Raw genomic sequence first — 13236 nt, forward strand, 5'->3', positions numbered from 1 at the left:
GGAAAATTGTTGTCTCCCTTAGAATTCATACAACACAACTTTTAAGAAAATCGATCATTGTCTGTCTCATAAAAGATGACAAGATTTTGGGAACAAAATTCATAACACAATAAGGGAGGGCATGTATCAAATATGTCAAATAAGTAATTTTCCGTCCCTTTTTAGTTGTTCATTTTTATTTTCAATAGTAAAATTATCATTTTTTTATCAAAGATTAAGGATAATATTTTATATTTTTGAAAAATTGATAATTATACTTTAAAAGAAATTATATATATTTTATAATGATATATTTTTTGATTTTCAATTATAATATATATATATATATATATATATATATATATATATATATATATATATATGAGTTAAGTTCCATGTAGTCCACATATTTACTGTAGTACCATAGACCACGTATGTTCAGCAACTATAAAATGGCATAAAAACATTGCAAAATGTATAAAACTTGTTATTTTGTGAAATACATTCTATAAATATCACTATTTCATGAAAAAATATTGAAAATCATTTATGTTCGACAAGTAGAACACAAATTTTCTGTAATATGTAAATATGTTCTGCAAACTTAACATGTTTTGCAGAATAATGTGTTTTTCACTATTTAACTTATAGGATGTTTAGGATTGTCAAAATTTTTAACAAAATAATGATGTTTATAGAACATGATTTGTAAAATAACACATTTTACAATGTTTTTATGCCATCTATAGTTGGAAAATAACACATTTATGCCATTTACAGTAAATATGTGGACTACATGGAACTTTGTTCATATATATATATATATATATATATTTCAAAATTTGGTATTATTGAGAGTCAAAACTACCCAACTAAAAAAGGATGAAGAGAGTAACATTTATCATACATATCTACGAGAGAATCTTAAAACAAGAAAACATTCAATAAATTGGTTCACTTGAAAATCGTTTAATTTAGCTAGACTAACATGTTAAATAGGTGTAATTTCATTTTAAATATGTATATACAAGCTACTTGTTTTAGCAAATCATTTCATTTTTAAGGTTTTTCATTTGATAAATTTAATATCATTGTTCATTTGAGTATCAATGGGAATAGAAATCAAAAGCCTAATGGAAAATTTTATGGCCACGACCTTTCTGCTATGAAGAAATTTGGCCGGAGTATATATTTGCAAACTAGATTTACAGACATAGTGCTCGCAAATATATTAAAGCAATAACGCACTCTAAGCCCCATGCTCAATTGTGCCCAAGAAGGTGCCTTAATATTAGACACTATAAAGGGGTTTATGATCAAACCACCTATTGACCATAGCTAGACATTCTTCAGGCTTGAACTCTTGAGCTGCATGACCTCCACCCTGTCAAAGTCAGGCACAGAAAATGTTTGAATTTGTGAGGAAATCATTAAACAGATATGACTATTTTTCAGGAATGATATGGAATACGTAATTTTGTACCTTAACAGTCGCAAATGTTAAGGTAAAGTTATCATGTGAAAATGACTCGGTGTATCTGTAAGAGATTAAGAACATAAATTCAAACTTAGGATCGAGAAAGTTAGAATCGAGAATCTTTTTTAACCCATTTTTATTGAAAAACATACCCCGCTACTTGTTGCTTGACAAACCATGGTGCCCAGGTACTATCAACATCTAAATTTAGACTGTGTATCCACTTCTTAGTTCCTAAGTGTGAAAAGGCCATGTCGTGATCCCCACTGTTTTATGAAACATTACAAGAGTATTAGCCCACATGCTCTTGGTAAATAATAGTATGTCATAATAATTAACAAAGAAACCTGATGTTACCAGTAATGATAAGAAAAAAACAAATATTACTGCGAGAAAGTTTACCTTATTATAAGTGCTCGGCAATTTTTTTTTGTGAAGTTTCGATGATTAGCAAGAGTACTAGAGACATCGTAAGCATAGTTAACAGTATCATTTTTACCAATAATATAGTGATCAGCATTGCATCTAACCCACTCTCCAATAGTTCCCTGTTGTTTATAAGATATTAGTAATCATTTAGAATTAAGATTCTGGCAAACAAGAGTACTCGCTAACTCATCCATAAATGGCATACCTCCCGGATATTCAGTGCTTTTCGTACTGATGGAACATTCGCCCAAACGTCAGTGTACAGATATGTATTTTCCTAAACACAAAAGGATATATAATGAAAAAGATATGTGCATAACAGATAGAAGATAGCTAGAGCATTGTATTCATTTACTGAAATATTTGTTCTGATCTCAATGTACAGACTTGCAGCCTTTTTATAGCCATTAGCTGAGCCATGACTTTGTAACAAACTTTTAACCACCTTACCAAATTACAATTCACTCCCTCTCACTTATCTCACTTTACACGCTTAGTACTGCAATACTCCCCCTCAAGCTGTGCAGATGGATAACCAGAAGCACCAAGCTTGGATAGCAGAAAATGATGTTGCCTAACAGAGATAGGCTTGGTAAGAAGATCAGCAAGCTGAGAAGTTGAAGGCACATACTGTGTGACAATTTCTCCAGATTTTACTTTGTCTCTAACATAATGGCAATCCAGCTCAATATGTTTAGTCCTTTCATGCTGAACTGGATTAGCAGCTATTGAAATGGCTGCCACATTATCACATTTGAGCACAGCTGGTGGAAGAGTCAATCCCATATCCTTGAGTAATGCTGTCATCCAGGTTAATTCACAAGCTGTATGAGCCATTGCTCTGTATTCTGCCTCAGCAGAAGACCTGGCAACCACATTTTGCTTCTTACTTTTCCAAGAGATGAGTGAATGACCAAGAAGTAAACAAAATCCAGTAGTTGACCTCCTGGTAAAAGGACAGCTAGCCCAGTCTGAGTCAGAAAAAGCAGTTAATTCTGCAGCAGATGAAGAAGCCAGCAATAAACCTTGATTCTTGGTACCAGACAAATATCTCAGCAACCTCTTTGCAGCCTGCATATGAACATCAGTAGGAGAGTGCATGAACTGTGCCAAAGTATGCACTGCATAATTGATATCTGGTCTGGTAACAGTCAAATATATGAGTTTGCCTAGAAGTTGCTGATATGGATGTGGATTAGTCAGAGCTTGGCCTGCAGTAGGACTTAGTTTGAGATGAGCATCCAGAGGGACTTTAAGAGGAGTAACATTTATCACATCATGAGCTTTCAGCAAATCTGTCACATACTTCTTTTGAGATAAGAAGAATCCTGAGGCAGATCTGTCAATTTCAATGCCAAGAAAATACCTCACAGCTCCTAAATCCTTCATATGAAAAACTTGAGATAGCATATGTTTGAGATCATTGATTGCAGCACAGTTATTACCAGCAATCAAAAGATCATCCACATATACTAATACCAGTGTTAACACTTCTCCTGAATTCTTTGAAAATAAGCTGTAATCACTCTTAGATTGAGTAAATCCAATTTCCAGTAATGTATCAGTAAGCTTCTTGTTCCACTGCCTTGGAGCCTGTCTTAAACCATACAGACTTTTCTTAAGTCTGCAGACAAATTCAATCTTAGAGAGATTCTTCTGAACAGTCATTCCTTTTACAATTCTACTCCCTAAACCACTATATCCTTGTGGCAATTTCATGTACACTGTTTCTTCCAAGTCACCATGCAAAAATGCATTAGTGACATCCATTTGCACTGCCACCCAATCATACATTGCAGTAACAGCTAGCAATGCTCTCACAGTTGACATTTTTGCTACAGGAGCAAATGTCTGCTCATAGTCAATTCCATAAGTCTGCTTGCAACCTAAGATCACAAGTCTGGACTTATGTCTTTCTATAGTGCCATCTGGATTGTACTTTGTCTTGTACAACCATTTAGAACCAATAGATTTGTGTCCTTCAGGCAAGGGAACTATATCCCAAGTCTGATTTTTCTCCAAGGCATCCAATTCCAAGTTCATTGCATTTACCCAATGATCATGTTGAACTGCTTCAGCAAAGTAGACTGGATCTGCAGTCATACTGAGGGATGCCTGAAAGCAATTGAATTGATTGCTCACAGGTACATTTGTGGCAGTCTCATAACACTCAGCTTGAGCCATTGCAGTGGAATAAGAATTTAACCACACAGGTTTCTTTACTTGTCTGCCAGACCTTCTTAGCACAATGGCCTCAGCATTTTGCTCAGAGGACTCAGAGTGAGATGGACCAGTTGCAGACTCATGAGGAACCTCAAGTTGATCATCTGATATATATGCAGAATGATCCAGTATGTCATCTGTAACATATGATGATGCAGTATGAGGCATAATGGCAGGAACTGGAGTCATGTAGGATTCAACAGACTCCTTATGAAATGGAAATACATTCTCATGAAATTTTACATCTCTGGATACAAAGACCTCATTTGTTACTAGATTTAATAATCTGTAACCCTTTTGGTGTGGGGGATATCCAAGAAAAACACAAGGAAAAGCCTTGTTAGCAAACTTATCAGTATTTGAACTTCCAGGTGCAGCAAATGCTAGACATCCAAACACTTTAAATTCATCATAATCCACTGGTTCTTCAAAAAGCACTTCATATGGCACTTTGTAATCCAATACTTGAGTTGGAATTCTATTCAAAATATAGACAGCAGTCATGATGCAGTCCCCCCAAAATTTCAAATCCAAATTCCCTTGAATTCTCAAGGCTCTGGCAATCTCCAGAATATTTCTGTGCTTCCTTTCTACTCTTGCATTTTGTTGAGGTCTATTCACACATGAAGTTTGGTGGATTATGCCCTTAGATGTATAAAAGTCCTTGCACTTACTATCACTGAACTCAGGAGCATTATCAGACCTCAACACCTTCACTCTTTTTTTAAAATGAGTGTGTACATATTCATAAAATGCCTTGAACTTTGCTAGAAAATCAGATTTGCACTGCATGAGGTACACCCACACCATTCTAGAGTGATCATCTACAATTGTCAGAAAGTATTTATACTTATCTCTAGTAGGTGTCCTGTAAGGTCCCCAAGTATCAAAATGAACCAAATCAAATATTGCATTTGCATAACTTGAACTCTTTTCATAAGAAAGTTTTGAAAATTTTGCCAGAGGACAAGTTACACATATCTGGTTATCTGCAGTTGCAACATCCTTGACCTCTGCAATTCTGGACAGAATGCCTTTGGACACATGTCCTAATCTATGATGCCACAAACTCCATATCTTTTGATTTTTCTCTGCTGCATAAGCTGAACATTGTTGTGAAGCAACATTCCTGTCTGATAGATAGTATAAGCCATTAACCAGATTTCCTGTAGCTCTTGCCAGTCCTGTAGTATTGTCTATGATTTCACAGTGATCTTGTTGGAACTTCACATTACAGTTATTTTCAGCAGCCAGCTTATGAATTGAAAGCAAATTATGTTGAAACTGTGGCACATACAAAACTTTGTTAAGTTTCAAACCATTAGAAAGGACCAAATCTCCAACATGTGTAATAATTGTTGCAGCACCAGTTGGCAGATTAATTGTAGAATTTGAGTCAACTGGAGTCACATTTGTAAGATGTTCCAAAGATGCAGTCATGTGATCTGACGCACCAGAATCCATGATCCATTGGAAAGTCTTACTCTGTGCAGAATGACAGGTGACCATACCAGAAAATGAATCAAATTCATCATCAATTTCCTTTTCCTTATTTGACTGAGGTAGAAGTTTTAACAACTGTGTCAGTTGTGATGCTGTGAGATGCACACTTGAGTCTGAGCCTTTTATGTCAGTATTCTGAGCAGCATTGTTGCTATATTTTGGCACTTGACGTTTACCTCCACCTGTCATAGGCTTTGCACCTGGTTTCTTACCATTCTTATTATACCAGTCAGGAAAACCTATTTTGAACCAACACTTGTCCACAGAGTGTCCTTTCTTGTGACAATTAGTGCAGGTAACATCCTTTCCAACATTAGTGTTCACACCTTTACTGTACATAGCAGAAATTTCATCATCACCAGACAGTTTCAGTACTTCTCTTTGATTTTCCTCTTGCTGTATAACAGAACAAGCTACTTCTACTGTTGGCAAAGGTGTAGTCATCAACAATTGACTTCTTAAAGCACTATATGTGTCATTGAGTCCATTAAGGAAGTAAAACAGTTTTGCTTCTTCTTTTTGAGTATGTAACATAGCTAATAGTCTAGTCATCTCTGGTGTTGGATTGACTAATACAGGAAGCATGTTCATAGCCTCAAGTTCATCCCAAATACTGCTCAAATTCGTATAAAACTCAACAACACTCAATTTCTCTTGATGTATAGCAAATAGATCCTTAGACAGTTTATATTTTCGAGATCCATTAGTTACAGCAAATCGCTTCTCCAAAATCAGCCAAATTTCTCGAGCCGTATTAAAAAACAGTATCGATTTGCGTATGGAATCCGAAACCGAGTTATGAAGCCAGGAAATTACCAGATTGTTGCACGTTTCCCATTGTGCATTCTCAATTGCATCAGTTCCATTGCGAATCAACTCTCCAGTTACAAATCCGAGCTTTCGTTTTGAAGCTAATTGAATCTCAAATGATCGCTTCCAGGTGCGATAATCACTCGATCCAGTTAACTTCTCAACGCTTACAGATAAAGGTCCATCAGATGGATGTAGATACAGCGGATTTTGCATCTCAGTATAAGTGTTCCTCGAGGTCGAAGACGACGCCATGAACAGACCTCAGCTACAGAAATCGAACTACAGAAATCGAATTAAGATAGAAACCCTAACTATCACTCTCATCTGAGAGGCTCTGATACCATAATGAAAAAGATATGTGCATAACAGATAGAAGATAGCTAGAGCATTGTATTCATTTACTGAAATATTTGTTCTGATCTCAATGTACAGACTTGCAGCCTTTTTATAGCCATTAGCTGAGCCATGACTTTGTAACAAACTTTTAACCACCTTACCAAATTACAATTCACTCCCTCTCACTTATCTCACTTTACACGCTTAGTACTGCAATAATATAAGAGAATTCAGAAATCAGCTCACTTTTTACCTTTTCACTTTATTTCTAGAGAACTTATAAAGAAGCTTAATTCTTACTCCCTTCACTTAATTTTTAGTTCCTCGTGTACTACATTATAAATAGTCAGTATTTTAGTAGATAATCCAGGTCCCAGGATAAACTTAAGTATTTTAATTAGTTTGGTTTTCTTCCACATTCTCTACTATATCCTGTCACCTCATTTATAATTAATATGTCAAATACGCAGATTCTAATTAAATCATGTCTTGAAGTTTAGAAGATATGAATTTCATGATAAAAGTTACCCGACACCATTGTTGGCCCTTCAATTGGGCTGACTGGGAGAGGGGGACTTCATACTTCTTAGTTGAGCTACCAATATTTTGCAGCAAACTCCTGGTGCTGGTCTCTGGAGTGCAAATTGGTTCCAATATCTGATATATATACACGTCCTCCAGGCACTGCATGTAAAGTGTATATAAATATGTACATAGTAATAAATGTTCTGAATTGTTGAAATTAGTAATAATTATAATCAAGAAAGTTAGCTTAAAATAAGAATTAAATTAAAGCTTGTAACCTCATCAACTTTTTGGAGATCACTCTGACATAATTTGTTGTTTGCATGAACGTTCACGTACTCACCATTGCAATGCGCTTTAGTTGACTGAAAATTAAAAAGAAACAATCTTATAGATTCCTTCTATATGATTATCTCTCCCATTATACTATCATAGAAGAGTCCGAGTAAATGAATATTGTTAAACAAAATCATTACCCTCTTCATAATGACGTTGGGAAATAGTAACGAGGCATCCTTAAACTTTGGTCTCATATTCAAATTAAATACCACACTTTCCAAAGTAACCATATCATATATACACAGACATGCATGTACAAATATAATTGACCCAAACAGGAGATCAGTTGTTTACTTTGCATGTACAAATATAATTGACCCAAAACAGGAGATTAGTTATGTACACCCTCCATCCCAAATTAGATAAACTCGTTGACTTCGGACACGCACTTTAAAGTCCATTGACCGCATAACTACATTAATTATTTTTGAAATTTTATTTTTCCAAATAAAAATTTAAATATGAAATTTTCATTTACAAAAGAAATATTAAAAAAATAAATTTCAGAATTATACGGTCAATGCACCTTAAGTTACGTGCGCAAAGTCAACTAGCTCATCTAATTTGGGATGGAGGTAGTACTTTGGTACTTGTTGGAATATTCAGTCTACAAGTACCGAAGTAAAACTCACGAGAGACTCGAGGAGTTCGGCTTTCGAGTGAGGGGTGGGAGAAGATATGTAAAACTGTTTTGTGTTTTCTCATAAAACAAAATATGCATGAAGGGGAAGTGGAAGAACAATAGTGTGAGGAAAGATATACTAGTCACACAATGAATGAAAAGAATTATCACAATGCTGAATATACTTAAAAAGTGCTTTTCTAAGTCAAAACATTAGCTAAAGCATTACTTTTGTCAATACGAAAGTGTTGGTATATGAGTCCTTACCTTAGGGTCAAAGGCAACAAGTTGGAAACAAAATCACTCAATGTGTTGCAGTAGACAACTTAAATACTCTTACTACAGCATTGTTTTTCACAACAGCGACACTTCTTGATGTAATATTCAAATTTTTTATGGGCAACACGTATGTAGACAATTGCAACCCTCAACATATTGACATTAAATTGTTTTAGTGCAATACATTTAATAACCGTTATTCTAATTTATCACTTTACTTCTAGCAGAACGAATGAATGTTACAGAAAATATTTGTTAATGCATATTAACCTGTACCTCATATAGTTCATCTGATAGAAGCGCCACCTGGTGAGCATATGGAATTCGGGTGTTGAAGTCGATGTTCCTATCTGTTAGTGGGTTTCCAATAATATAGCCCTGAGCGAATATCAACTATATTTAGAATAAAAGAAACAAACAAGCTGATAAAGAATAGACGGTGATCAGGGGGGCCACACAAATTACATACTGTAATATTAATTCTCGGCTCATTTCCAGCTTCATTACCTAAAACAATTTAGTGTATTATTAAGATATTTATACAATAATATAAATAAAGCAGTTGAGTATAGAGTTTGAGCAGCCATACCGTTAAATGTCTCTTGAACAATAAGCGGAATAGTTATTCCTGAGTAGGATATACCAGTGACGTACAAAGGATTGCTGATAAACTTGGGATGTTTCTCGAGCCACTGCAACAGAGATAACAATTTTAGCAAATGCAGATTGATTTTCCAAAAATTACAAAAAAAATCGGCTTTTTTTGACAGCAGACTCTTGCCTCTTCCGACGGAAGAAGGCTAAAAATTCTGTCAGAAAAGGCTGATAGTGTTTTAGTAATTATACAAGTTTTAGCAAAATGATCCCGACTTAACGGATATCTTTACCTTGCGAAGAAACTGATAAGTGTATTTTGCCGATAAAGTATCACTATTTGTGTAAGTCTCTGGAGATTTTGCATAGGAAAATCCAGATGTAGGCGCATCCAGGAAAATGACATTAGCCAACTAACAAACAGATGCAAAGTATAGTTAGGTACACAAGTAAAAGAATATAACGTGTCAATGACTCTTCTTTCTTTAAATCTCGAAGTTGGCAAGTGTAGTTACGTACAGAAGTAAACTAATAAGTAAATCTGGGTACCTTTGTCCAAGAGTATGGATTCAAATGCAAATCCGGTATTTCTTTGCTGGTGTCTGAATATTCTATTGTAAACGGACCTTCAAAACCGAAAAATGATAACACAAGGGGCCGTTAGATATTTTCTTGACATGTGCATCGTGTAACGATAATCAAATACAGTGGTATTTTTATAGGGGTGAGTCGCAAAAACTTATCTACTCCAATATCAGTGTAAAAGCTTGATCAAGTAGAGTTGTGAAGTGATTAATATAGTCCAGTGATATATTCACAAGGAATATTTTTATGCTTATCCTTTGACGTTCTTACACACCTTTTTTGACTATTTATTTAAAATTTTCTTTTGAACATAAAATAAATAAATATTATAATTTAGAAATTTTTTTTTTAAAATAATATATATTTTATTATGTGTCAAAACACCTACAATAGTGTGTCCGAAGAATTCAGACGACATCTGAAACAAAATGGAAAGAGTATCTGCGTGCGATTGCGTCTGAGATTTCCAACCTAGCTAGCGCACAGAATAGAATAGTAGTAGGCATTTTCCAAACATCAGTCTCCTTGTATATGTTTACTAAAAAAGGATGTAAACAACGGAGTATTATTGCTTTGGATAAGTGAACCTTGCGTAAACATTTAGCACCTAGCTGAGTCATTGACGGAGATATCGAGAGAAAACTAGTACTCGCTGCATCACCCATATAGGGTCCTTTTAATTTGATATATATTCAGAGAAAAAAATTTATTTCAAAATGATTTATATAATCATATTTTGTAAAAATCTTAAAATGCATGTGAGTTTTCTGAATGCATACTACTAAATGGGACAAATGAAATAATTTTCAAAAAAAAAATTATTATATCACTATAAATTTACAAAGAGCATTTTCAACTCTATAAAACCATTTAACTAAAATTCTACATAAATATTTAATAAACATTAAAATACTCCGGTGCATTTTGTATGCACTCTAATGCAAATGGTCAAATAAATATTAAAATACTCCTAGTTGTGAATGCTGAGTGCATTGAACGCAGATTGATGCGAGATTGATTACTCTTTTATCTGACATGCTAGTGAGTTGGCTATATCCATAGCAAGTGAAAGACTAGAAAAATGAACTTACCGATCTGAAAGAAGAAGGAACGCAGAGTAGAACAACCTGGCCCGCCGGCGATCCAGATCAAGAGAGGGTCCGTCGCCGGATTCCGTTCAGATTCCACAAAATAATAAAATAACACCACATCTTCTCTCTCTCCCACTTCAACATATCTTCAACACCCAAAAACACAAGGTTTATTACATACATACTTCTCCATAGATCCACAAAGAAAATTACATACATACCCCGTTTCAAGTTTGAAGGGAAGTTCCCCGGGAAATCCTGGCAAAGCCTTGACAATCGTCTGGGAAGAAGTAGGGTTTGGTGTATATGATATAACAAGAAAGAGAAGCAAAACACTTGAGATGAATTTCGTATGATTTGTCATGTTGGTTTTTTCTGACTGACAAAAAGAGTAGAAGGATAAATCTATTGTACGATATTAGGTTGTATCCTAGTATCTGCTGTCTGCTGAATTCAATGAAAGCTCGCACTGCGCTCTACTGCAGAACTCTGCCCATTAATGCTTCAACAAAAGTATTTATACATATCCATTTCGAAGTATTTTTTTTTTTTTGACAAAATTTCGAATTACTTGATTCTTTGAATTTTCAAGAAGTCATATATATTATTAATTGACTATATATTTATTAAATATTGGTTCATTATTTTAGAAAGTAGAAATTGAAATGAGCATATATTTTGAGACAAAGGGAATAATATATGAAGATTTTATGTGAATACATTGAACGACCAAATTATTCACTGTCCGTCAAGAGTGGCTTTGTTAGGTGTTTGTATTTGCGAGAAAAAATAAACTCTGAACTTTGACTGTTAGATGAAGGTAAAATTAGTGCACGGTTGTTCTCCATGTGACCGTATGTCCCGTCCGTATGTATAATTCACATATGAAATTTACTGATGAAACTTTCATCACTTTAAGAAACTAGAGTTATCCTTGCTGAATTGAATAAGATACAAAATAAATTTATATTAGAACCTAATATTTCAAAAAAAAAGTTTTTGTTACTAGGAAAATAGAAGTATGGTTTTTAATTTGAAAAAAACCTCATTTAGATACCTAAATAAATTTTAGATTGAAATAAAAACAAATAATTTGTGTAAGCATAGTTATTACATGCAAACTTGTACTACAATTATTTATTTTATAAGGAAAAATTATAGTTTTACTTGAGACATTCTAACTTCTAAAAAGAATGACCCTAAAATAGGATAAATTGTTGAACGGCTCTGGTGTAGTTCCAGCGGTGTATCGATAGGTACTTTAAAGTACATATAATATATAGTTTCATAACTTATTTTCAAAAAAAAAAATTGTATCAATATTTAAACATTAAATTTTTATTCATAATAAAAAAAAATCAAAATAATTTATCAAAGAGTTAATTGCAATTGGCACCCCTTTGGTTTCGACTTATTGCACATTGCACCTAATAGTTTTGGAAAATACACTTTACAGCCCCAGACTTTTAACCCGTAGACACTTTGCACCCTTTCCGTTAATTTCTGTCGTTACCGTTAACTTTTGTAGGGGCATTTTGGTAAATTTAATTATATTTAATTAAAATCAGACTTTTATTTAAATTTTCTGACCATCTAAACGATATTTTTCGGAAAAACTTAAAGAACGAAAGTTGTAGAGAATAAAAAGATCTTTTTAGAACAATAAGGTTCAAAATTTAAATAATTATTTAAAAATGATTGTTCATTTTTACGAGATTGCTAATTTTTGAATTTTTTAAAAATAATTATAAAAAGAATTACGAAAATTTTGAACCTTATAGTTCTAAAAAGATCCTTTTATTCTCTACAACTTTCGTTCTTTAAGTTTTTCCGAAAAATATCGTTTAGATGATCAAAAAATTTAAATAAAGATCTGATTTTAATTAAATATAATTAAATTTCCCAAAATGCCCCTGAAAAAGTAACGGTAACGACAGAATTTAACGGAAAGGGTGCAAAGTGTCTACGGGTTAAAAGTCTAGGGATGCAAAGTGTATTTTCCAAAACTATTAGGTGTAATGTGGAATAAGTCGAAACCAAAGGGGTGCCCATTACAATTAACTCTTTATCAAATGATATTTTATAAGAGAATTAGAATGGGCATATATAAACAATTGAGAGTACATATTAAATTATTCGCATGATCACGTTGCACAGAAAACAAAACAGAGTTCTTATTATGATTACAAATATTAAGGTGCTCAGTAGCTGATTAGATGTCACACTTCGGGTTAGGTGGAAGGGTGGAAGACTTGCAGGTGGAATACTGCCACACTATGTTAAACAGTAAAATATAATAACGGTCTTTCTGATGTGTGGGCATAGAATGAGGCCGTTTGGGCAAACTTAAAATAAGTGACTTCTTGCTTAAATTAGAGAAGTGGAGTAGAAATGAGAAGTAAATAAGTGAATAAAGTGTTTGGAAAAGAAGCAGAAGCTGT

At 33.9% G+C, this 13236-nt stretch overlaps 1 protein-coding gene across 1 annotated transcript; it reads right to left on the reverse strand.

Moving 5' to 3' along the window:
- Positions 1-1091: 1091 nt before the first annotated feature.
- Positions 1092-11342, reverse strand: LOC108192872 (serine carboxypeptidase-like 2). The gene is made up of 14 exons (XM_017359380.2): positions 11017-11342; positions 10796-10941; positions 9669-9745; positions 9413-9532; positions 9115-9217; positions 8995-9032; positions 8802-8903; positions 7564-7650; positions 7289-7444; positions 2091-2162; positions 1859-2004; positions 1609-1722; positions 1463-1517; positions 1092-1363 (listed from the first exon to the last, which is right to left on the reverse strand). The coding sequence occupies exons 1-14, from the start codon at positions 11157-11159 to the stop codon at positions 1271-1273; spliced, it is 1452 nt and encodes a 483-aa protein (XP_017214869.1). The 5' UTR covers positions 11160-11342; the 3' UTR covers positions 1092-1270.
- Between the last annotated feature and the right edge of the window lie 1894 nt (positions 11343-13236).

Source organism: Daucus carota, chromosome 6, assembly GCF_001625215.2.
Source record: "Daucus carota subsp. sativus chromosome 6, DH1 v3.0, whole genome shotgun sequence".
NCBI classification, from domain to species: domain Eukaryota; kingdom Viridiplantae; phylum Streptophyta; class Magnoliopsida; order Apiales; family Apiaceae; genus Daucus; species Daucus carota.

Excerpts from the sequence above, each read along its gene's own strand:
- LOC108192872 (XM_017359380.2), bottom strand. The coding sequence starts at position 11,159 with ATGACAAATCATACGAAATTCATCTCAAGTGTTTTGCTTCTCTTTCTT. Across the intron at positions 9,746-10,795 it reads TTCCTTCTTCTTTCAGATCG|GTCCGTTTACAATAGAATAT; the intron begins GTAAGTTCATTT and ends TCGGTTTTGAAG. Across the intron at positions 1,723-1,858 it reads TGCCGAGCACTTATAATAAG|TGGGGATCACGACATGGCCT; the intron begins GTAAACTTTCTC and ends TTCATAAAACAG.